The sequence below is a fragment of the Perca fluviatilis genome, chromosome 16, assembly GCF_010015445.1.
Source record: "Perca fluviatilis chromosome 16, GENO_Pfluv_1.0, whole genome shotgun sequence".
NCBI classification, from domain to species: domain Eukaryota; kingdom Metazoa; phylum Chordata; class Actinopteri; order Perciformes; family Percidae; genus Perca; species Perca fluviatilis.
Genome location: NC_053127.1, coordinates 21,994,722 through 22,019,443, shown reverse-complemented (window position 1 = coordinate 22,019,443; position 24,722 = coordinate 21,994,722). Strand labels below are relative to the sequence as shown.

The 24,722-nt window shown below is 39.9% G+C and overlaps 4 protein-coding genes across 7 annotated transcripts; 1 reads left to right on the top strand and 3 right to left on the bottom strand.

The window, feature by feature from the left end:
- Positions 1-1,675: 1,675 nt before the first annotated feature.
- zgc:153704 (uncharacterized protein LOC767759 homolog) lies at positions 1,676-3,438 on the top strand. Of its 2 annotated transcripts, none has more exons than XM_039777682.1 (6): positions 1,676-1,843; positions 2,402-2,541; positions 2,624-2,697; positions 2,845-2,958; positions 3,060-3,161; positions 3,270-3,438. In XM_039777682.1, exons 1-6 carry the CDS (start codon positions 1,751-1,753, stop codon positions 3,287-3,289), a joined length of 543 nt encoding a protein of 180 aa, XP_039633616.1. In that variant the 5' UTR covers positions 1,676-1,750; the 3' UTR covers positions 3,290-3,438. The 2 variants fall into 2 exon arrangements, with proteins under 2 accessions (XP_039633616.1, XP_039633615.1); XM_039777681.1 differs by having other exon boundaries at positions 1,678-1,843; positions 2,624-2,703.
- Positions 3,439-3,765: 327 nt separating this feature from the next.
- Positions 3,766-16,636, bottom strand: LOC120544110 (zinc finger Y-chromosomal protein 1). 3 transcript variants are annotated; one of them, XM_039777678.1, is made up of 8 exons: positions 16,306-16,636; positions 11,065-11,161; positions 10,503-10,832; positions 9,476-9,625; positions 8,801-8,929; positions 8,571-8,705; positions 8,281-8,424; positions 3,766-6,753 (listed from the first exon to the last, which is right to left on the bottom strand). In XM_039777678.1, the coding sequence occupies exons 2-8, from the start codon at positions 11,129-11,131 to the stop codon at positions 5,453-5,455; spliced, it is 2,256 nt and encodes a 751-aa protein (XP_039633612.1). In that variant the 5' UTR covers positions 11,132-11,161; positions 16,306-16,636; the 3' UTR covers positions 3,766-5,452. The 3 variants fall into 3 exon arrangements, with proteins under 3 accessions (XP_039633612.1, XP_039633613.1, XP_039633614.1); XM_039777679.1 differs by lacking the exon at positions 16,306-16,636 and adding an exon at positions 14,960-15,739; XM_039777680.1 differs by lacking the exon at positions 8,571-8,705 and having other exon boundaries at positions 16,306-16,633.
- An 872-nt stretch (positions 16,637-17,508) lies between these two features.
- On the bottom strand, positions 17,509-18,879 carry LOC120575707 (diamine acetyltransferase 1-like). The gene is made up of 6 exons (XM_039826536.1): positions 18,653-18,879; positions 18,474-18,525; positions 18,273-18,353; positions 18,075-18,176; positions 17,911-17,951; positions 17,509-17,791 (listed from the first exon to the last, which is right to left on the bottom strand). Exons 1-6 carry the CDS (start codon positions 18,716-18,718, stop codon positions 17,624-17,626), a joined length of 510 nt encoding a protein of 169 aa, XP_039682470.1. The 5' UTR covers positions 18,719-18,879; the 3' UTR covers positions 17,509-17,623.
- A 2,048-nt stretch (positions 18,880-20,927) lies between these two features.
- prdx4 (peroxiredoxin 4) lies at positions 20,928-24,008 on the bottom strand. The gene is made up of 7 exons (XM_039778664.1): positions 23,666-24,008; positions 22,582-22,699; positions 22,369-22,485; positions 21,952-22,074; positions 21,547-21,677; positions 21,394-21,428; positions 20,928-21,049 (listed from the first exon to the last, which is right to left on the bottom strand). Exons 1-7 carry the CDS (start codon positions 23,871-23,873, stop codon positions 20,999-21,001), a joined length of 783 nt encoding a protein of 260 aa, XP_039634598.1. The 5' UTR covers positions 23,874-24,008; the 3' UTR covers positions 20,928-20,998.
- Between the last annotated feature and the right edge of the window lie 714 nt (positions 24,009-24,722).

The window sequence follows — 24,722 nt, the reverse complement described above, 5'->3', positions numbered from 1 at the left end:
CGTTAAATGAGGGGAGAGCTATTACCTTTCTGACACAGAACCTTTGCAGTTAATTTGAGCTTTTGTAAAATCTGCATAATGCATACATAATAAATCAATCAATCGTCTAAATGTAAATTAGTTTTAAGATTTAGTACATTTCTGCACTGCTTGTGACAATTCACTAATTACTGGCAAATGTGCACTATGTAGATTTCTGCAGCTGCAGTGTTTTGTATGAGCCTGCCTGTCTTTATAAAAATGTGCAAGTATAAAATACTTCTCTGGCACAACATTACTCTAACTATTTGTTGTCTTGGGGCAAAAGGCATACCTGTTTAAACTGGCGAGGTATGTAGGTTGGAGGAATCTTTGCAATGTGGCATGTATCTGCTTGCACCTGACTGCTTCCATCTAATGAACACTAATTCATCTCCTCATCATCATCATCATCATCATCACTCCTGGATTCATATTTGGAGCTGTGCAGCAGACATAACATCCTGCAGAAAGTCGAGAGCTTACACACAAAAGTGACAATAAGATCAGACTTACAGGCAAACCTGATTGTATTGGAAAAGTAAAAGTAGTGGCATCAAAATATACTAAAGTATCAAAAGTAAACATACTCATTATGCAGAATGGCATGGGGCTACTTTAAACTACTCTATATACTGCTGGGTAATTTCATCTATAATAATACATCATAATATATGTGTTGTGTAGTATATATGTAGTATATTTTTATCAATAATCTGAATCTCCAAAGTAAATAAAGCTTTAAGATAAATGTAGTGAAGTACAAAGTACAATATTTCTCTGAGGTGTAGTGCGGTTGAAGTATAAAGTAGCATAACATGGAAATACCCAAGTAAAGTACAAGTACCACAGAAATGTACTTAAATACAATACTTGAGTAAATGTACTTCGCTGCTTCCCACCAAAAGCTAGGCCTATAGGTGAGATGTGAGGTTGTTGATGTTTGAAACTTAATGTTAAAGCAGTTTTCTTATTTCCTGTGAGGGAGCTGCGAGCTGCACACAGAACACATCATTATTTTCTTTCATATCCGTAACTCATGTCATTATAAAGACCCTAAAGTTTCCCAGGAAAGCATTTCAATTCACCGCATAGTGATGCATGATTAGGAATCCAATCATGCATTTGTGTTGTCTCTGTGTTATACTAGCACAACTGCTGACGGATGACTTTGATTCTGTTGTCTCTGCCACGGAAAGCACTGGAGGGCAGCCGCTGCCTTGTTTACCACTTTTGGTTACTGTGTTTTTACTGCTTAATGCTCACAAACGGGAGGCTCTAAAATGAAATAGCTTTATCACATAAGGCAATTTCTTTCCAACTCTACAGTAACCATGTAATAGGGAGGATATAATGTCGAACCCACTTCTTTTTCAGGTTATGTAGTTTCTCTCCTGCTAGCTCTCTACTGTCATGTGTTCCCCCTCTCACATGGTTGATTGAATTCTGCCCTGGCAGGACTAAAAGCTTACTTTGTGGCTGTGAAACAGTACGTGACGTTTCTTTACGTGTTTGAACCCATCCCAGCTCCAGGGTTTGTGTGTGTGTGTGTGTGTGTGTGTGTGTGTGTGTGTGTGTGTGTGTGTGTGTGTGTGTGTGTGTGTGTGTGTGAGGGAAAGCGTAAACTCACTCTCCACTATATAAAGGGTTGTCAGCAGAACTTCAACAACAGATCTTCATCCACACTCTCTTCCATCGTTGTTCCCGCAACTGATCCTGCTCCTCAGTAGCTATGACTTTACTGCTGCCAGTGCTGGGAGCCGTGCTCTGCTCCTTGACGGTTTCTTCTGAAGTCGTTCCCCAGGCAGACTTCAATATACAGGGGGTAAGACACATAACTGGGTGAATTATCAACAGTATTTTATCTTCGTCACAATATTGATTTATAGTGCCTCTATGCAGTTGTTAAATTCCTCCCCACAACTGACTTATCTGGTGGAACAAAGGATTCTGCAGGCAATTGCCACATGTCGATTATTAATTTGGAAGTTATTTGAAGGCATGCATAAGATTAGACAATGAGTATTTGACTTTGTCTGGTGTTGTATATACTTCTTGGATATTTGTAAAACATATCAGCTGTGTACTTTAATTTGTTGTGTATTTGCCACATTTTTGCAATAAGTAAGGTGACATTTAGGGAACAATATATGTTAGGAACCATATTTTCTAAACTTGCCATCACATTCATGTGCAATAATGGACAAATGTGTGTATATTCTGAACTTGTTCGCTAGTTAATGGATGAACACACTTAAAAATAAATTTTAACTTCAATGTGAAACTTGCCATTACTTAAAACACACCTTTAATGTTTAAATGCAGGCCACATTGAGTGTAACTGTAAGTATGGCTGTTATGTTTGCCTTGTGTGTGTCCACAGATGGCAGGGAAGTGGTACCTGATTGGATTTGCCACTAACGCCCAGTGGTTTATCAACCATAGAGCCAGCATGAAGATGGGCATGGCCATGTTGACCCCAACTGCTGATGGGGACCTGGAGATATCCTACGCCAGTCTCAAGTGAGTGTGAGAGGAGGGAGAGAAAGGAGGAGGTTAAAAATCATTGGTGTTAATAATGTTTCAATGGTGTTTTTCTTTGCAGCTCTGATGGCTCTTGTTGGAGAATGAACAACCTGGCCAAGAAGACTGATGTGCCTGGAAAGTTCACGTACACAAGTGAGCGTGAGTGCCCCCCAGCAAAAACACACACACACACACACACAAATACGAAACAAAAACAGGCATGCATGCAACATCAACAATTAAACCACCCACAGCATTTCTGCTTTCAAATCATCTCTTTTTCTGTCCTCCCTTCATCAGGCTGGGGGAATATAAACGACATGTGCATGGTTGATGTGAAGTATGACGAGTACGCCCTGACTCACACCATTAAGAACAAGGAGAGTGTTACCACCGTTGTCAACAAACTATATGGTAAAGCTCTCATTAGCCATGATGCTACCCTCTGTCCTATGAATCTGCTCTTCAGTACAGTAATGCATACTGTAGCAGATTAACATAATGTGCTCTGACAGGCCGTGGAGTGGACCTCAGCGCTGATCTGATGGAGAAGTTCAGGCAGTTCTCCTTGGAGACTGGCATCCTACCGGAAAATATTGCTTTCCTTCCCAAAAATGGTACGTTTCATGTCAGTGCAAAGGTTGTATGTAAAAAAAAATAACCTGTGATTAAGCGTGATGTTATGTACTACTCACCTTACTTTGTTCTTTTTAATCCTTCTTTAGCGGAGTGCCCAGCTGCCTAGTTTTCTGCACCGGCCATTGTATGTCAACACTGCTGTCTGAAGACTTAAAATGTTTATTATTTTACATCTATTGAGGAGCCATGAACTCAATTCAGGTTGTTTACTCTGCTCTTTCAAATGTATTAAACACAGTTCCTAAAAGCACTAAACATGATGTGAAGCCTGGTTTCAATACACAACACTTTGCTTTTATCTACCAAAATGATGCTTGTACGTACTCCTACTAAAAGATATTCTAAACAATGTGTTTTAATGAGTAACACTGACTGTAAACATAACGTTTGTTATCAAGAAAATCACCAAGAGCACATTTAAAGTCAGATTTTGGGTGACCACATGTTAAACTTAAAATGACTTTGGAAAAAGCAGTCTACTGTGAAAAAAATTGCACAATATCCAAGTGAACTAACAATAAGCAAAACACGTTTGAGTAGTAGGGGGCTTTAACAATGAGGGTAAATAGAAGACAAAACAGCTAAAATACTTTGCTTTTATTAACTTTTTTAACAAATACGTTGAGTACATCCATAACAACACAGTTCAGATTTTCTTTTTATCAAGTGTTCACATCTACACGCTTTGTACAGATTTGTATACAAAACAATAATTTACGTCCCATAGAAGTCTAGTTACACTTAACTATACAACAACTTGTAAATGAAATAAATATAAAAACAGGAATAATCACAGGTGATAACAAAAATGTAAAAAGCCACAGTACACCACCAGCACCTGTCTTCTGAAGTTGCATCTAAAAAGATAAACACTTTGCCTTTGTACTGGCAAAAGTACATCTGTGAGGGCGAAAACAAAGAGTTCAGTCCATAGTTTCATAACAGCCGCACCAGTCACACTGTATGATTCCTATTTTGGCCAGACCATTGACCACTGAACTTTTTCCTTTAACCCAGCCTAATATGAGTACTAATATCATCCTGATACTTGCAGATTATGCTTTTTCTGCGATTTAAAAGATATGTCAATTAATATGAGAAACAAGTTTGTTCATAGAAAAAGAAAAATGTGAAAACATACATTTCCCTCATCTATCTGCTTTTTTAAATTAATGAGATTTCGCTCTCCAGGTAGCATTAACGGATTAAAATTACAGTCAGGGCTTCATCTTTACTGCTTTGGGCACTTGTTCTGAACAATTTATAGGACACTTACTGACTTGAAACTGAAATATCATAGGTGTATGATAATCAAGTGATGGGGTAATGATCGCATTGTGATATACAGTATGTGCATATGTGAACCTTTAGTCAATACCATGACAACCATTATTTTTACTGTGTGTTAATTCAATGATTGATGACCACTGTGTACAAAGCTAAGAATTAATGTTCCTTTTCTCTGAGTGCTGTACACAGCCAGCCTTGTGTTTTTAACAACAACAAAAAACACTATGTTACAGAGTGGTGGGGTCGGAGCACCAGGAAGCACAATAGACGCCGTTTGTCATTTACTCTTTCTTACACACACACACACACACACACACACACACACACACACACACAAAAAATACACACACACACACACACACACACACACACACACACACACACACACAACACACACACACACACACACACACACACACACACACACACACACACACACACACACACACACACACACAACACACACACACACACACACACACACACACACACACACACACCTTTACCAAGATGGCAAGTGCTACTGGAAACAGGTTGCTAATCTATACTGCTGTGTTTTGTAAATTTTAACAAAATGATGCAAAAGATTAGCAAATTACACTTCAGTTTGAGACAAATAATTAGGACCATTGTGATTGACGACTGATTTCTGCCTGCAAAATTAAAAATGTATATCTACAAAGAGACATCTGCACAATCTGCCATGCACACTGTTACCAGCAAAGGGACATGCAGTTAAAAGTGCAAGTCTACGGAGGGGTTCTGTTGCCAACTTGGACAAAGCATTAATGTTATGTACATGTGTATACATTTCTGAACATTAGGATGAGGATCAAAAAAGAGCAAAACAGAACAGACTAAGTGCAGCACGTCACATTATTTCAATATGACTGGTGTTGTGCCGAGGGTGCAGAGAATGGGGTGATGGTTGCTTTGAACATTGTTCTTTGTTGTGGCACAGGATTTGGCTCGGTCAGAGTCAATCTGCCTGCACTACGTCCTTGTGGTGGCGCATGATATGCTGGTTCTTCTCCGAGGGTCGTCGGAACCCTTTCGAACAGATCTCGCAGCGGTGCGGATAGTCTTTTGTGTGAATGGAAATCACGTGTCGCTTGAAACCCGATGCGTCGCCAGTGCTGTAGTCACAGTACTGGCACTGGTAAATTCTCCTTTCTTTTTGTCCTTTGCCAATAACGACAGTGACACTGCTGGCTAAGCTGGCTGCACTGACTCTGCCAGGCGGGCCAGAGGCGCTGGACGCGCTAGGTGCAGACTTTTTAGGTGTCACAACGGGAGCGTGCGTCTCTGTCCTCTTAGACTCACTCTTTTCAGGAGAGGCCTGTTGCTCCTTTGTGTGGACAGACAAGATATGGCGACTGAGAACAAAAGGGTCTGCAATTTTGAAGTTGCAGTGCCGGCATTGATGGAGTTTCTTGGTGCGGTGGGATACCGAGTGCTTCTTTAGTTCAGACGGCCGGTGGAAACCTTTACCACAGATGGCACATTTGTGTGGATAGTCCTTGGTGTGAACAGATATGATATGGCGTTTCAGGTCACTGGAGTTGGAACTTTTGTGATCACAGTGGGCACAATGGTGGGTCTTATTCTCTTCGTGTGTTAGTCCGTGCTGCATTAACTCCTCCTCCTCTGCAAAGGTCTGGAAACAGCGCTCACATTTGTATGGCATCTCTTTGCTATGCTTAGTCTTGATGTGCGTCTTGAGATTAGAGGAATCGGCCGACTTGTAGTCGCAGTACAGGCAGGAGTAGGGCTTCTCGCCCGTGTGCGTGCGCATGTGTTTCTTCAATTCTGAAGGGTGTCGAAAGCCTTTTCCACATTCCACGCAGATGTGGGGGAAGCTTTTACTGTGAACTGCCAACAAGTGCCGATTGAGCAGTCCTTGCTCAGCTGTTTCATAGTCACAGAACTTGCATTTATGCATCTTGTTGGGCGTTGGAGGCGGCTGGCTCTTGGGCTCTCGGTGGTGGTGCTGCAGTCTGTGAGAGAACAGCGCCGCCTGCTGGTGGAACTCCTTGCCACACATTTCACACTCGAAAGGGGCCTTGCTGCTCAGAGCGTGCACCTCCATGTGGTTGTGGAGGCTAGCTTTCTTGTTGGTGGTGAAGTCACAGTCTGTACATTGGTACTTTTTCCTTGTCAGAACATCCTGGTGATGATTCTTGGTGTGGCGTTTCAGGAAGCCTCGTGACTTGAACTTTTTACCACATAGCATGCAGGGGTAAACGGTCAGAGGCTGACCATATGGACCGATGATGATGGCTAGAGAGAAAAATGACAAGAGGGAGACGGAAATGACAACATGCCCATAATCTTGTTTCTAAACTTTTGGTCATCTTCCATTTTGGTGTTTAAAAGGTGCAATATGTAATACTGACAGCTAGTGTTTAAAATAGTTACTGCAGTACAAATTGAAAATACTGGAGAGAGTTGTCTCCCCCGCCCCCTCCTCCCCAGACTAAGTTCACGGAGGTTGCCAGGCTGAGACTGCAGCATCCACAACAATGTTGTGTGTCTCAATTGTTTTTGCGAGTAACCAACTCGGGTACTCCAGCTAATTCAATGCGAGTACACGAATGTTGAAATGACAAAATCCCTGTCCCTTGTAGCCGTGATAAATTAGCCTGAAGCTAATGCTTAGCTACCTGTTCAGGAGGAAATTAGCCAACTCTGCGTCCTTTTGGGCTCTAAGCTGTCTCCATCTCCAAAATTTACCCAGGCTTTGTAACGTCTCTGGTCTCGCAACGGTTAGAAATATGCCGTTTTTTTTTTTTAGGTCGGGTAGAATCTATCACCGTTGATCCCGTTCATTTCTTTGCTGCTTTCATAGCTGTACTACAGCTGTAGCGTGCTGGGTTTACGTTTTTACAGGTATAACTGGCAACCCGGCCTGGCTGTCAAACTGGGCCGTTGATAACACACAGGCCAAAACACAGACAGACATTCCGTCACAGAACGGAAATTTCAAAAAGAAGAAAATACTGGCATTAGCATTGTTGTTGTCAGAAAAGATAGTATTTCAACTTAGCATGTTTCCTTGATACCCGATGACACATTGGGGTCATTTTTGGATTTATTACAGTAGATATAATTACATATTGGACCTAAATCAATTTTAACTAATAAAAAACATTTATTTAAATAAAATTAATTGTTATATCAATGAGTTTGATTTTAATGTATGGAAAATAATAATAATAATAATAATAATAATAATAATAATAATAAATATATATATATATATATAAAATAAGCAGCATCATCTGTGCCACATTGTTATTTCAAAGCAGGGCCATCTGCACAATATTTTTCTGAAAAATGCGCCCCCCGCATGAATATGCGGACTTTGGCTGATTATGCATTGAATTATGCGATGGCTTAATCGCGTTTTTCTGGAGGGACCGAGTAGTGGAAGGCATCCGCTGGGCAGGGAAGGCAAATGACCAACAAATAAGCCCCTTAAACTTTGGTTGGACTGACTGGAGTCGTGCTAAAGTCACAAATTGCCACCCACAACAAACGCAATGTGTTGCTTTCTTTTCTTTTTCCTATCAATTTAAAATTAAATATGTTGGGAGTTTTGACTGATGCTTAGACTGCAAATTTAAAATCACTGGGTTCTGATGACATGCATCGTGCATTTGTTACTGATCAGTTACAGTTACAAATCAGTTACAAATAATGCAGTTGGAGCTTTCATCTTTAATGAACAGCTCCAGTGTAGAATTTATGATCTAAAGGGCTTCTTTATGGAGCGATGAGAGAAACATGAATTTGAGTTGCTCTTACCTGTCTGCACCTGGCGAGGCTCCGACCGCCTCCTGCTCTTGTTACGTTGTCTATTGATTTCATCAACCCCGTCAGATTCATCGATGTGCAGCAGTGCGCTGGCTGCACCGTTTCTGTTTTCACAACTCTCGCTATCCTCCGCACCTGTGAGACCGACAGAATGTCTTTAAACACAAAAATAAACAAAACCAGCATCTGTAAAGCTTAAGCCAAGACACTCAGAGACGTGGTTGATGCACAGGCTTCCAGTGTTGTTTTAAAAGCAATTTAATAGACAGGGGGGGGCTGACCATAAGCAGCTGCCCAGGCCACAGGCATGAAGTCCTTGCTTAGAGACACGCTGTCATACGAGCGGTCTTGAGTTACTGGCTCTTCGCCTCCTACCACCACCTCCATATAAACCTCATCAGTCACCTTGGACCCACCTGTAGATGAGCCCAACATGTACAAAACCAAAAAAAAACTAGTGACGTTTAGTTTCATGACAGCCATCCCCGCTCGTCAGATCTGAACAACTCACCATGGTTTCCTTGATTGTGATGAGAGTCTCCGACAGACATGTAAACCATCTTCTCTCTGAGTGTTTGGCCTGAAGATTCTGTTAACGCCACACTCTCCGTGTCTCCATCGCTGATGTCAACCGATTCTGCTGCAGAATGAAAACATTTTAAATCTTCCACTTTTTGGCAAATCTGTCACAAATTCTTAGTCAACCTGTGGTAAACTGAGCCCTTAAACTTGTTCCACAGCTTCTGCAGGGTTTTACCAAGTTACATTTAAAACTGATACCTTTTTAATAGCATCATTTAAAACTTGTTTCACAATCATATCAGCCAAAGTTAGTTAAGTTAGTCTTAAGACTATTTAAAAACTTTTAGAGGGCCCCTTTTTGGAACCTGAATTCAATGCTTTTTAAAACATTTTAAGATACACAAGAACAGAAAATACATTTGGCCAATAACCTCCAAAATTAAGGTTTTTGCAAAACAAAGAAATATTCCATTTAATAATTTATTGTTTTCTTCTTTGGTGTTTTTTTCCCCCCCTTTCTTCAAAGAATGTTCTAAGTCAATATGAAAGCCCTTTCAGGGACAACACCTATCTAATACTGTGTTTTGTGGCAATCACTAGGACTCAGGCTATAATTGCACTCTTCATAATTCCTAACAGAGGTTTAAGCTTAACTGTTACTCACCCATGTCATCCTCCCCAGAATCAGCCTTGAAGATGTACACTTTTATTACTTCCTGCCCATCCTCATCCTTCTCCACTTCCTGGTCCTCAACAGCTCCCTCCACCGTTACCTCCGTTCCATCCTCAGACACCATTTTGCCAGCTTCATCCACTAGTGAAGGGGACACACATCACAATTCATTAAAGAAAGCGGGGCACCCTGGTAGCTCACCTGATCGAGCGTGCACCCCATGTACTAAGGATCAGTCCTTACTGCAGCGGCCCTGGTTTGATTCCAACCTGCAGCCCTTTGCTGGTCATCCCCTCCCTCTCTCCCACTTTCCTGTCTTCAGCTGTCCTATCCAATAAAGGCCAAAAAAGCCGCCAAAATAATCTTTAAAAAAATAAACAGGACGTGCAAGTGTGTGCGGTCTGCCAGCCATTAGCTGGTGACAGACAAAAAAAATAAATCTTATTTATGTTTTCTGAAGCTCAGATATAATTTCACCATTTCAGTATATCTATAAAATCTATTTAATTTAACACAATTAATACTACTTCCATTCTTGTACATGCTTGTCAGAATGCTAAATAAATCTTACCCAAAATTGTTGTTTTAGAAGTAATTCTGGTTTATCAACACTACAGAAAATCTAAACTTAGTTTAAAGTCTACTACTTCTGTCATCTCACCTGTCTGCATGTCCACTAACACACTAAATTCAGATGAAATCCTGACACTTAATGGCAATGACATAACCATCTTTAGACTATGAACTAAGTGCCACTTACAGTGGGGGCAGTCAGCTCTTCATCATTGCTGCAATTATTGCAGAATGAAAGGAAACTGGCTGCTTGTGCTATGCATTTCAAACTATCTTCAAAGTTGGTATGAGCAATCACATTTTTTATCTGTCTTGAATGCTTCTTGGATGCATTTACACTTAGCTTTTTTGAGATCAGATAACCATCTCAGGGTCTAAGTAGGCTTTCCAGAGGAGCAATGACGCATTTAAATCCAAACTCAGCACAGCAGAGATGTAAACTTACGGGATATCATGAGATAATCTCCACAACCGTCTTGGTCGTCGTCCTCCTGCTGCTCTGGGTCCAGCCCATCTTCAGGGATGTCTCCCATGGCAACACCTTCCTCCTCACCTTCAAGAGCCATCACGCAGGTTTCTACTGCAACATCGTCATCCTCATCCTCATCTTCATCGCAGTGCACATACTCAGAAACCACATCCTCAACAGCATCCTGGATGACTAGCTCGTCTGGGGCAAATCTGTGAACTGCCATGCCTTCCCCCTCGCCTTCTGACACCAACACAGTCTCTTGAAGCTCCACAACAAACTCCTGTCCGCCGGCACCACCCTCATCTGGAAGAAGCAGGATTACCCAGTTAATCAATTATTGTGTATGAATGTTTTAAATGGCAAATAAAATTTCCTTATTTCCTACTGACATCATGCAACAATAACATCTCGTTTCGAACAACACGTTAGTTAAGTCATTTAAATATTTCAAGGCTACCATGTTTATCAGAACTCTCCCATACCCCAAAACAAACTGTGTAAATAAAAACACACTAATATAAGCATGGCTAATTACCCGATCCGTGTAATATTATTTTAGGCTCTTCAGAATGTATTGCAAGCCTGGTGACATCCTCATCCATTGTCCTCGCACTGCATTTGTTACTGGACAGCTGAAATAAAAGGATATCAAGTTTAGATATTTTGTGACCAAAACTGTTGGAAACAAAAGAACCATGCAAACCCCATTAATCTCAACAATTGATAGGTTATTAATTATGCTGTTACTCAACAAAGTAACTTACATCAGTCTGTAACTACATCCTCACATTTTATTTAATACATGTACAGTAATTCTTTTTCAGTATGATGCTCACCTAGGATGCTGGATAATGCCCTGCAGGTCACCCAAGTAAAAAAATATAGAATATGTATTTAAAACAGTCTTGAAAAGGTTTTGTTTTTCCTTGCGCTGTGTGCTAGAACTGTGAATCTCAAGCAATTGCATCTACACTCCCACTCAAAAATCATGCGTGTTCATGGTCATTAATGTGATTTGAAATTACTTGAAATTTTTCTATGAAAAAGAGAAAAACAGATTATGCAGGCCATCAACAGGATTCTAACGGTGCGTGTTAACCTTAATTAGAGATGGTCCAGTATTGGCTCCGATACTGCCTAAAATGGTGGTATCGGGAAGTACTGGAGTTTATGCACCGATCCGATACCACGTAATAAAGCCCTAAAGAAAATCTACGTTAAAGTAGTTTATTTAGGTTCTTTTTCCGTTATAACTGACTGTCAAACTGGATAATAAAAGAAAGTTCTGTGGCATTCATTGTTTCTGTTTGTTTGTTTCACAAAGAGTTTAACCTGAGGCAGACAGACAACAAAGATATAAATAATATCACATCCATACAGGGATAGTAGTATATAGTTAGTAAACATAATAAAATATATGACACACTGGTAACGCAAGTTCAGGTATCAAAATCGTTAAGCAAAAAATGGTATCGGGCCATCTCTAACCTTAATAGAATCAAGTCATGTCTTTTCCAGATGCGGCCAGGAAAAATTACAATAAGCTTGTCATACTTTGCTTGTTAAAGAAAAACAAACATAGTGTGTGCATGTTAATTTTACATTTTAATGTGCTTCACATGATAGTAGGGCTGAAACGATTCCTCGAGTAACTCGAATAATTCGATTACTAAATATCCTCGATGCAAAATGATTTGCCTCAAAGCTTCGTTTAAGTAATGTTGCCAACGTTGTATCGCTCACGGCGTTTCCGCACGGAGGATTATTACTGTCGCACACCGGGCTGACGCTGCTGGCGACACGCCATGAAGACCGACGGCAGCGTAAATAGTGAGGGGCTAAGAGAAGAGACAGGCTGGAGAAAACGACAGAACGTGTCCAAAGTTTGGAATCCGTTCAAACATAATTAAAACAAAAACTCTGTACAGTGTGTCTACTGCAAAACCGAACTAGCTTACCACAATAACAGCACGACGTCAGTGCTTCAGCATCTCAACAGAAAACATGGAGTCTAACTTAATCATTCATTCCACGAAGCGGACCCGACAAAAGTAAATCAGTCGTATGGTAGGGCTGGGAATCAGCGGAGGCCTCACGATACGATATCATCACGAAACGATATTATTGTGATTTTAAACTTATTGCAATATTCTGCGATATATTGCAATATTACCTTTTTTTATAAGTTTTTCCCAATTTCAAATGATGTCTCCAAAAGGACAATTTTGTCAACATGTTTTATCTAAAAAGATACATTTCTGTTTATCTCACTTTGTCAAGCAGACAGACTGACCAACACATATATAATAATAGATTGATACTTGACGTCTGTGTATCGATACAGTATTGCCATGAAAAATATCGCGATACTATGCTGTATCAATTTTCCCCCCCACCCCTATCGTATGGACGATGACACTACACCAAACACAACTACCAAAATCAAAGACAAGAAAATACGTAGTGGTGACCAAATTTGACTAAAGAGCCGGAAAAACAGCTAATTGTTGGGCACCATTTTCTCTCACTCTCTCTTCACGGAAAAAACAGCTGATCAACGATCTACTAGCTTAAGTGTAACAGAGCTGTGTAGCATTGTAATCAAATATATAAATGAAAATAGGTTGAGTATTACTAATATTTACATATAGGCCTATATAAAGATCAGTCTCAGGTTGAAACTTGTAGCTGTAAAAGTTAAGTTGCACAACTTGAGGTAATGTTTATGTATATTTAATGTATGCCTTAGTTTGAGGTTGTTATTGCATTTCAGAAAATATTTTCTTTAAAAACAATGTAATATGGCACTTAGATGCACTTAATGTTTAGTTTTTTGAGAGATGATATTGTAAGCAATGTAGGCAATAAAAATGTAGATTTTTCCAAAAACTATTATAAACCAAACTATTGTATATTATTGCTCTTCAATAAAACAAAAGTATTTCTTATCCGATTACTCGATTAAGTGATGGAACAATCTGTAGAATACTTGATTACTAACATAATCGATAGCTGCAGCCCTACATGATTGATGACTACTAGCCTGTTGTTGCATAATTATTGCAGCCTGAGCATCGCCCTTACAGCTAATAGGCCTACATTTCAATCCTTAAAAGACTTGAGTAATTCTGCAGTAAATACTGTATGTATTAGGGGTGGGAATCACCAGAGGCCTCACAATACGATATCATCCTGATACTTCACCATGATACAATTTTATTGCAATTTTAAACATATTGCAATATTCTGCGATATATTGCAATTTATTACCCTTTTCCAACTTCAAAATTTTTCCTAATTTCAAATTATATGCCCAAAATTAAACTTTGTCAACATCCGTTTTATCTAAAAAGATAAATTTCGTGTTCATCTCACTTCATTTTTTTACTGCAAAATGGGATTGTCAGGCAAACAAACACATAAAAGATTGATACTTGTCATCTGTGTATCCACACAGTATCGCCAAGGAAAATATCGCAATACTATGCAGTATCAATTTTTTTCCCCACCCCTAGTATGTATATGGTAACCTCGTGAGACCATGCTGATCTTGCGAGCTCCAGTTTTCCACTCGCAGATCAGTCTGGCATCTTGAGATATAGAAAATTTGGAGCCGTTCGCCAAACGAACGATCAGCGTTGGTTTTGAGGCAGGTTTAGGTGTGACGCAACGAGAAGCGTCTATCACCAACATAGGTGGTGAAAGACAGATGGTTTATCCAATAAGCTAACCAGTATTTTCAGACAGCGGTAGCCCTAATTCTGTTAGCCGCTCGCTAATGCTTTTTTTCTTGGATCCTTCTTTTGGAATATGGACCGGGAACCTGAAATGGTGCCTTTTATTCTTAAATTCTCATTACACAAACGGCAAATATCCTTTACCGACATGTTGCTTGCTTGCTGAGCTAACGAGCTATGCTTTGCCTGCAGCAGCAGGGGAAGCCTGGCTTGTGGTTGTATTTTCATACGCTTCGCTGATCTGGCCCGTCTATCAACATAGGTGGTGATAGACATATGGTTTATCCAATCAGCTAACCAGTATTTTTGCCCCTTCCCAAATTAAGTTCTCCAACGCTAAGTTCCCAGATGGATATGTCGAGCAAATACGAAGCAATCCATCTGGCCGAGTCAGGTTATGTATGTGGTTTCTGTGGGCTTGATAACATAAACATTGTGCACATGTGATATTTTCTATTAGAAACAGGGCTGTGTTACAAACCTCAATACATTTGGTAGCGATCAAAATACGTCCAACTCTGCAGCACCATGTATTGGAAACTGGCAATGAAGGATTCATTTTTAATTTGCTCTTTGCAGTACTTAACTGATTCAGCACTAGTATAGTAACATTTTAAACAATACCCTGTCCTAATAAGACATAATAAATAATTATAGAATTGTCAGTTATGTTCTTTTTGAAGCCATACTAACCGATGTTTATATCCCAGTGTACTTTGTTGTATCCTGCTGCTGCAATGAACAAGTTCCTCTGAAAAGCTTAATTTGTTTTGACATTTTATTCACATATATTCACACACAAACAAGATAAGGCCACCTAAAAATGCACTGACAAATACGTGGCCTCACAGGCAAATTGAGTAAATGTGTAAGCGAAAATACTTAATAATCGGTTAAATTACTAATAAGAAGATAAGTTTTGCAGTGTTAGCTTGTGTCTGCGGCAAAGGACAGCAAGTGAACCGACCAGTGGCATAATTGCCATGACTGCATCACTATCTCAGCTACAAAAAAACTTAACAAATCTCACATTACAATATGCAGTACCTTCATCATGGAGATGAAGGGGAGGTAATGCGCGAAAAAAATATCTCCCTGTCACACACACACAGGGATGCAGAGATGTAAACAGTGGTGTGGACGATGCAGCCGGGGTGTACTTTCCACTAAATGTACCATCCCCCACTTCCAGGTGGAAAATTATGACAACGGTGTGTGGAGAGTGGCGCACAACAGTGCATCAGTGTGCTGAATGATGCTGCAAACACATTAAAACCTCCCAGGATGATGATCGGACTAACTTAGCTACTCATTCATACAAGACTAAACACAGTGTAAACCCCCCGATGAGGGGATTAACGTTAACGGTAATGTCTTCAACTGACCACTGGAGCAGCGTTAGCACTGATTACACACGCAAAGTGCCGACTGGCGCGGCCAAAACACACATTTAAGAACAGAAGATTGCACCGACATGCATGCAACAAGACAAAACTACGAAATAAAGTAGTATGGTTATGTTGGGGTAAACCACCCCGAAAAACCAAAAAAAAAAAAAAAAAAAAAAAAAAACAAAAAAAAAAAAAAAAAAAAATATAAACTGATGCAATTGTAATCACACTAGCGTCCGCCATTTTCTGTTAGCTTGATGTCTGGACGAATGCTACCTTTAACACTAATTGAAAATACGCATTGGCGACGAGAACGTGTTAATTGCGGTTCTATTGAATGCTATAATGCATATTAACGGTTATATTAAATCACCAATAACGTCAGCCGACGAGGAGTGGCGACTACAAAATCCCTCTCATTTTAGCAGGCTAGCTAGCTAGCTAACTGGATAGGCCTGAATTACCAATTACGGCCTCTATTGAGGCCGGGGCCTGAGAAGAAAAGGCCCAGCCCTTTGCGGCCTCTCAGGGACAATGAAGAAATAAATTAAAATAACACATGCATGCAAAAACAAAGAGACACGGACACGCACAGATACAAGCATAGCTATGCAAACAGGCGCCCAAGAGCAAAAATGACCCGCGTACCAGATTTATGCTGCAGGGATGGCCTCCGTCCGTACCTCGGCTTCCCAGGCCGCCTGGTTCCCCCAGACTCGGGCAGGATTCAGTCGGGAATTTTGTGTTATTTGGGCGGGCCGGAGAGGAGCGGAGAAGGAGGGGTTAGGGGTTGTTTCTGGAGCTCCGGTGAAAGCAAAGCAGGACGTCTGGAGCCAGATCTTGTCATACTACAGCCCCCCGCTCCTCCAGCTCCGAGGCCGCCGTCAGCACGACACGTCACAGCCCGAGAGCAGCAGGAAAATGCGGAAGGGTTGTGGTGGAAATCACACCGACAGGCACCAAACAGGCCATAAGCTGATGACCGTTGTTCAAACAGGTCATGTCAAAACGTGCACTGTAGTGTTAATTTTAATTAGTTTATGCCCTGAGGTTGGTGTAGATAGTAATGGGCTAATGACAGCTTCGCTGCCACACACAGTAGACTTGTTGTATGCAGCGGAGAGGTTGACAACAAAAAGTGATTAAAATTATGACCTCCACACGGAGAGCATCTAACATTTAAACAAACCGCTGACTAGTTTCCAATAAGAACCCTGTCACAGTATAGTTTCACCCCGAGTGTAAACAGTCCCCAATTGTTTATTCACAAAAACCTCAACCTGCTGGTCAAAAATAAAAAATAAATAGTGGACTTTAACAATTTAAGCAGTGGTAGAATATAATTACTCAATACTGTAATTTAATTTGATGTAGTCTACTAGAATAATTTTGGGGTTTTGATCTTGTTTTTTTTTTTTAAAGGATCTCAAAACTTCCACCACTGATTTTTAAACTACATATGGCACATAAGGATTATGGTCTTGTAACATGGTATATTACCAACATAGTATATAACCAAAAGTTAATTCCTGGGTACCCTTTTTGGATTTATTGTAATAGCAGTACAATATATATATATATATATATATATATATATATGTGTGTTCAGTGTTCCCAACCTGCAGGGCCCAACAAAGAGTCTCAACATGAAAAGGAAGTGTCTTGAGATGATTGATACATTGGGAAAAAAGAAATGCTAATACACAAAATCATGTTTATTATTTGTGACCTTTCTCAAATCTTTAGAGAATTTCACCATTACAGGCCTTAGTAGTTGGCATAGTTATTCCCAAACCTCAGTGTTTTTTTCACTAATCAGCAGGTCTTTCTAAATTTCAGATTAACTCAAATAAGCAGAACCAATTTATTATCAAAGATAACAGTTTTTTGTATTTATTAAGACTGTGCCAAATCAAACAAAACATGAGTATTGCTATCACCAACAGCACTCAATAAACAGTAGACTCTATTTGGCAGTCATTTTCAGCAGATCCTCCTTTTCAATCTCAAAAAGACGCCAGCCCTCTTCAGATGACAGATCAGATGCTCCTCTTCGCTTGTAGAACTCAATAGACTTTGTGTTGTTTTCTGCTACAATGAAGTGCATGCTGCTACAGCGAGTCTTTACTGCCGTCTATATGGGGAAGAAAACACAAAGACATACTGTGTATAAAGCGGAAAGTATTGAATACAGATGAAATAAGTTGTATATCTGTCACCAAAGAATCTTTAACTGTACATTGGGTACCGTACCTCACTCAGAACCTTCAGAATTTGTGAACCGATGCCCAAACCTGGTGAAAGATGAAATAGTACAATTAACAGTTAGTTCATGAGAGTGTGTGTGAAAAGGTTCCTTAGGACTTTCTCTGTAACTTATTAACCTTTACCACCATCATATAACAGCACAATCTTACCACGAAACCCCTGCATGACATAGAAGTCTTCCAAGTAGAGCAACTTCCCAATCCAAGGGTCATATGTGAAGTAGTACATGGCAAAGCCAATCACAGTGTACCCTTGAAGAAAACACCACAAGTTAGGGGTTACATTTTAAGGGTTGAACTATTTCTTTTAAGGAATAAAACTCTTAAATTGTAAAGACATGTTTTTACCTTCTGAGCTCTGCTCTTTTGGGACTTCAGCAACTAAACAGTGGTAGAATGGATGATCTCCAAATCCGTCATTAAGTAGATCTACAAGTGGGACATTGACTTTATAAGAATGTATGAAGATTGACAACATTTTTTGAAAATCCTGGTAAATATTTGTACAAAATGTACGCTTATAGTTTAACATCAAGTGGGTTAAAGCACCTTTCTCGGTCAGCATGACCTTATCTTCCATCTCCTCAAATTTAGCAAGTTCCTAAAAGGCAAAAAGAAATAAAGAAGAAAGCGAATAAATTATGCTTTTAACAAGAACTAAACAGATATAATGCATTTGCGATCAAATGGACCAAATGCCCTATTAGTTGTTAAAATATTAGGCTTACCTTTATGAGTCGCAAGATATCGGACACATCGTTGGGTTCAGCTTTCCGTAATATAAAACTGGCCATTTTCTCTTTTTCCCCTTTTTCCCTTTCCTTACTAATCCTCTGAATGTGAATAAAAGCAAAATTTGTTTCGTCATTCGCTCCTCAGGAGTTCATCCCCCGGCAAAGAATTTAGAAACACAGAATACATTGGCTGTGTCACATGAGTGATACAGCAGCTTCAGTGACTCCCCTTTTATATATCCCTGGCCTGGAGGAGGTAAACCTGTTTCTTTAATCCGTATATGGTCAAACAGTCCTTTGCATCCTATTTCCTTTTTTCCTGATGACTCCTTATCTTTGTGTTGATCACTGTACTTCTTTTGAATGTTGATTAAAAGTTAAACATTAACCAGACCTGGAAAAAAACAAGACCAGTGCACATAATGTCTCTAGAGCCGAGTAATGAATAACCCATGTGTACAAATCCAGTGTCAAATCTATACATTTACCAATAGAATTGTTCTTCTGTAAGTCACACTTGCTTCCGTTCAGACACAGTCAAACAATGATGTGCTTTGCTGAGATCAGAAAAACAATTTTGTATTGATCTATCCATGGTCCCATTTATATATTGTTAATAGGTTGTACCACCAATAAAAAGGAAAATGAGTTGGGACATTTGAGGTTATTAACAGCCAGGTATGAGCAGGTGACAGATTAATTCTTTACATGGTCGCTTAGAAACAATGTTTTGATGTGGCGACATCTTTTGTGTGATGATTAACCCGGAAAGCATCTTTAAGTCAAATGTTTTAAGACTTGCTATTGATACTCCAGACGGCCTCACACAGTGACTTTTGGAAAGACAAAAATTTGCTAGCTTCCCACAAGATGATATTCTCTGGTGACAGTCATAGACATACTGGCCCTTCAGCGTTTGGTGTATCAGGCTTGATGCAATTGTGTTTGGTTGACTTGCTTAAGAGCAATGTTTCTGCTACTACAAACAAACCAAAAACCATATCACAAACATGACATTTCAGTTACAAGGCCTGTCATGTTCTTCTAAAATGTTAGGTCATTCTTATTTGCACTATTCTAAAATGTAGTGCACCTGTACTTAACGTCCAGTTCTTTAACTTTGCAAAATATCACACAATGCTATTTTCCCCCAAGCTATCTCAGCCATTAGTCAGCTACACCCACATGCAAAAACTCAGCATGGGCATGTTCTTTGATATTTGATATTCATTTCACACTACAATTTAATTCTCCTGTTTCTTTATGATTTAGGACAAAGCAGTAATGTGCTGTTGTTGACCAACTCAGTTTCTCTTAAGGTGATGTGAAGTATGTCGTTTACCCAGAATTTGCAGTTTTGCTCGAAGACCATTACCAATGTACTTATTTAATCCTTTGAGCTTAAGGGAAGTTGTCTTAACTAACTGTGCCTGGGGATACTTTCCAAGGCAAGATGTGTGAAGGCTGCTGTGTTTACCGCACATTTACATTCTAGCAAATACAAAACATACACCATAACTGGTACAGCAAGTATGCTAATGGATCTGATGACTCTTTGTAATCAGTTGCGAGTACATCTGGCGGCCACTGGGTGAATTCACATCAATACAGCTGTTCATTCCCAGATTCCCAGTGTGAACGGAGCTAAAACTGCCATTGTGTGTGGTCACTCAGTCAGATGAATCAAAGAGCAGCCAGACACAACGTAAACCCAATTTGGGAGTTCCTCCTTCTCATGTGTTGCCATGAGGCAGTGGAATGCCCTTCCCACGGAACATATTTTAATCGACAAATTCTCACACCTTCGAATGCCTAACAAAGAGTTGGTTGTTGAGTAAACAAGTTTGCTCACATCAATAAGATACTGTATTTATGTGGGGGTGTCTGTATGTGTGTATCCTTGTATGAATGAATATCATGTATAATATCATGAGTTGCATGTACTCTAATGTGCCTAAGCTGCTGCTGAACTCTTTCAGTGTCTGTGCTGGGAGGGGGGAGAAAGAGAGAGTGAGTGGGCTGATGGCGCCCCTGTTTTTACTAAATTGTTTGTTCTTAATTACTATGCACATCATGTCATTTATATATAGTTTTGTGATATTTCTATTTAAAATTGTAAATTGTATTTTTTAAATTTGTCATACCTGCCCAGGGACTACAGGTGGAAATTAGCAATTGTTGCTATAACCTGGCCCAAGACATATTCTCTTGTTTAACAAGTTTAATGTTTATTTGTGCATTGTCCCTGTTTCAAATAAATCAATTTCCATTCCATTTTATGAAAACACATTTTATTTGGATTTTCAGTAAGTGCAGGATGTCACAGACTGGGACAACAGATCAGTTGAGTTTATCAAAATACTTCAGCTTGCCTGAAGGGTCCGGAATGATCTGCGGGAGAGAATTTATCAAATTAGTGCACAATAAGTATTTATGATAATAAGCAATACACTAGACGATAGAAATATACCAGAAAATGCTGTAAACCAGGCTGTGACTTATGCAGATCTTTGACAACAAAGTAGTCTGCTTGGGTGTATTCTCTATTCTGTCCTGTATCCTGTATTTACTAATGAACTCCTTAACTTATTTGTGAAATGCTTTTCTTATTGCAAAACAGGCACAATATGTGTTATTGCACTAGCTGGACGCAGACGGACTGATTAGCAAATACATATATATCATAGAACAAGTGACCAAGGATCCAAATCAGTCGTTGCCCCAGTGATACTCACTGTGTCACTGCCTGGCTTCCATCCTGCTGGACACACTGTAGAGAAAAAAAAGAGACATAATTCCAGTCAGTACAAGAAAAACAGCTCAAAGAATCTATATCTACTCTCACTTATTAGTTTTCAGGTACTGCAGTATAAATTAACTCTTCGTACCTTCTCCGTGTTTGTCAGTGTACTGGAAGGCCTGCACAAGCCGCAGAGTCTCATCCACAGATCTTCCCACCGGAAGATCGTTCATGGTGATCTGCCTCAGGATGCCTTTGTCATCAATGATGAAGAGTCCTCTGAGAGAGACACGGACAGACAAGTGAGATTCAAGCATGACTTACTGTTAAACTTCTACATAGTTGTTAAAATAACCAGCTAGTTATGAATTTTAAACAGTATAAAGCACATTATTCCACATTGTAGAAGCATCAAATGCAATTTGTATGCATTTTACTGCTCCACGTCTTTTGTTTACTCCTAAAGCACCTCATAGTTGCATAATAGTGTTGATTGCCTATAAAACTTTGATAACGTTTGATAATGGCCATTAATGTAAATGTGAAAGTTTACCTTAGTGTGTGTCCCTGGTCCTCCAGGTAGACTCCGTAGTCTTTTGAAATCTGGTGAGTGAGGTCAGACAACAGAGGAATTTTCATTTGTCCAAGTCCACCCTGCTTCCTGGGCGTATTGATCCTGTAAATAACAAGAAGTGTGAGGTAAACACAATGCTCTGAGTGTACGGTTAGCAAAATGATTCACACTCTTCAGAAAATATGTTGCAAAAGGAAAATTTAAGTAGAGATCTAGAGCACAAAATAACAAACTGTCAATGTGGGTAAAACATAATACAAAAAACACCCACTCCCCATATAACACTTCAGTCAGTCTACTAAAGTGTCTATTATTGGATGTCTGTTAGGTTTTGTCTTAACTAGGCCATTCAAGTCTGAGAGCATCTTGTGGGTGAAATGGGGACAGCGATCTTACCAGGCCAGGTGGGTAAACTGGGAGTCGACAGAACAAGCGACCAATTCTGTATTGATGGCTTGAAACTCATGCACACGATCGCTGAATGCAATGATCTCAGTGGGGCAGACAAATGTGCTGCAAAGTAAAAAACACATTTACATAAGAATAGACTCTGTTGTGCAGCAACACAAATGTAGCGATTATGTAATGCGTGTCTCAAATGTTACTCACAAGTCCAGCGGATAGAAGAAAAAGACAAGATATTTGCCTTTGTAGTCGGACAGCTTCACCTCCTTGAATTCACCGTTAATGACGGCTGTTCCTTCCCAGTGTGGCGCGGGCTTCGAAACTTATGTAGGAAGAAAAATACATGGATTGATGTCCCATATTGCTCAGCATTTAATATCCCATATTCTGTATGCACTTGAATTACTAATTCTATTTACTATAATATACTACTTTGCTGTTTGTTTTTATTATGCCTACATGTGCTCTTTGAAATGTTTGTATTATTTTTCTTTTTGTAATATTTTTTCTCTATTCTATATACCAGTCTATGGCGATGGCAACAAGCAATTTGGTTGTGATAAATATTTAAATCTTTATGACCCCTGTTGATGCACACCTGACATAATATACCGTCAGTAATATGCCATCAGTATTTTTCTCACAAGTGGAGCAGAGCCCACATGTGTGCTGGTGCACAAACACTGTCGGGGACTGTGGCATGGAGTATAGTATTAGTCTCAAAAGTGATGACGACACATGGCATACAGAGACAAACAGGGGCCATAAGTATAATTACATTTGCTTACAAGACTACATATTACTCATACATGCCCACGTGAGTTTTATGGCCATGCCTCTGATAGTTTCTAAGTGTTTCTGTTATTTTGTCTAGCCCCTGCTGTTATTATAAGGAGTCATGTGTCTAAGGGGTGGAGGGAGGAACACGCAATCAAATGAATTTCATGCAATGACGTGTCCTACAACCCCCCCCCCCCGCCTCCCCGTCCCCCCAACATCTGATTAAAAGTTCGGCCTCATGTGTTATTGACACAAACATCTTAAACTGTCAACTGTCTGAAACTTAAACTTTAAGACAGCGTATTGTGAGCACAAGCTGCAGGCGGCCACTGTCAGTTTGTTTCTATTGTCCTGACAGCAGGATCACCCGTAGACAGTAGGGGATCACCATGCTGAAGCTGCAGCAGCTGCTGCGTTTGTCAGTAAGAAAAAAACAATATCACTGCGCACGTTCAGTATGCAAAATACTAACTTGCCACCTCTGGATGAACTCAGGAGAGAAACTCACTCTTGGCTTTGCTGAGGTGCAGGGAATGGTCAGACACAGGCACGCGGAAAGCCTCTCCAGGATAGACGTTTCCTCCCGCGTAGTTGTGACACTGGGTGCTTTTTACATTAGCGCCTTCCTCTGCAGCTGTTGTAAAGAGGAAGAGGAGAGCGGTGCAGAGCGCACCGAGAAGCTCCTTCTTCATATTGGTGTGCAAGAGAAACTCCATTGTATTGTCCCTTTTGAGAGCACCCAACCATGCACTGCCTGGCAACGGCAATGTGTTTCAGCCTTTAGGCAGGATTTCAGGAGCCAGCCTTCGTCCTCCTCCTCCTCCTCTTCCTCTTCTTCTTCCTCCTCCGCTTCTTCTTCTTCATTTAGATTTTTGCGCCAGCTGGCATCTTTATTGTTGCATTACTGCCATCTTCTGGAGATAATTAGCTCCTGACGCCCACTCCACTCACCACATTATTTCCTCTTTAACCCAGTTTCCTCAATAAAATAGAAATACCGCTGCCTTGCCATAATTCAACATACCCTTTCTTTCTTAGCTACATGTGTGTCTCCATCAGGCCGACCTGATTTACTTTGAAATTCTTGACGTTCAGCCTGGGTTGCTAAGCACTGTAGGAGTTGAACATTTGGAAGCATCTTTGAAATCATAAAATTGTTTCCACCCCCAAATAAGTTATCTCTTCTTCACTCTGCACCCCTCCACAGCACATCATCCAGAATAACATGCCTCCACACTGACCAAGACACCTATGTTGTAAAGTTACATAAAAGCAAAGTCATAAGCATTAAAAGTAACACCTTATTGAAGTTACAGACCATTCATGGATTTTCCTGAATAAAGCTTATTTTTTAATAATGAAAATGTGATAGAAAAGTTTACAATTTACAAATTTCCTTTTCGTCAGGTTCATCTGGTTCTTTGTCGGAATCAATTTGCACATTTATTTGCAGTGTTATCAGATTAAACTTTTCACCCCACAAGCAAACAACTTGATTTGCTTCGCTAATGTCTCTACAAGAAATGCCTTGACTGGTGACTTTACTATTTATCAAATTCCCTTGA

What these genes read in the sequence shown, in the direction of transcription:
- LOC120575707 (XM_039826536.1), bottom strand. Translation starts at nt 18,718, where the DNA reads ATGGCCAGTTTTATATTACGGAAAGCTGAACCCAACGATGTGTCCGAT. An exon ending in GGTCATGCTGACCGAGAAAG is followed by an intron (nt 18,354 to 18,473) that starts GTGCTTTAACCC and finishes TCCCACTTGTAG; the next exon opens with ATCTACTTAATGACGGATTT. An exon ending in TGTCATGCAGGGGTTTCGTG is followed by an intron (nt 17,952 to 18,074) that starts GTAAGATTGTGC and finishes ATCTTTCACCAG; the next exon opens with GTTTGGGCATCGGTTCACAA.
- prdx4 (XM_039778664.1), bottom strand. Translation starts at nt 23,873, where the DNA reads ATGGAGTTTCTCTTGCACACCAATATGAAGAAGGAGCTTCTCGGTGCG. An exon ending in TTCTTCTATCCGCTGGACTT is followed by an intron (nt 22,486 to 22,581) that starts GTGAGTAACATT and finishes TTTACTTTGCAG; the next exon opens with CACATTTGTCTGCCCCACTG. An exon ending in CAGTTTACCCACCTGGCCTG is followed by an intron (nt 22,075 to 22,368) that starts GTAAGATCGCTG and finishes TGTTATTTACAG; the next exon opens with GATCAATACGCCCAGGAAGC.
- LOC120544110 (XM_039777678.1), bottom strand. Translation starts at nt 11,131, where the DNA reads ATGGATGAGGATGTCACCAGGCTTGCAATACATTCTGAAGAGCCTAAA. An exon ending in GGCCTGGGCAGCTGCTTATG is followed by an intron (nt 8,425 to 8,570) that starts GTCAGCCCCCCC and finishes TCGGTCTCACAG; the next exon opens with GTGCGGAGGATAGCGAGAGT. An exon ending in GCCTCGCCAGGTGCAGACAG is followed by an intron (nt 6,754 to 8,280) that starts GTAAGAGCAACT and finishes TTTTCTCTCTAG; the next exon opens with CCATCATCATCGGTCCATAT.
- zgc:153704 (XM_039777681.1), top strand. Translation starts at nt 1,751, where the DNA reads ATGACTTTACTGCTGCCAGTGCTGGGAGCCGTGCTCTGCTCCTTGACG. An exon ending in GTTCACGTACACAAGTGAGC is followed by an intron (nt 2,704 to 2,844) that starts GTGAGTGCCCCC and finishes TCCCTTCATCAG; the next exon opens with GCTGGGGGAATATAAACGAC. An exon ending in TGCTTTCCTTCCCAAAAATG is followed by an intron (nt 3,162 to 3,269) that starts GTACGTTTCATG and finishes ATCCTTCTTTAG; the next exon opens with CGGAGTGCCCAGCTGCCTAG.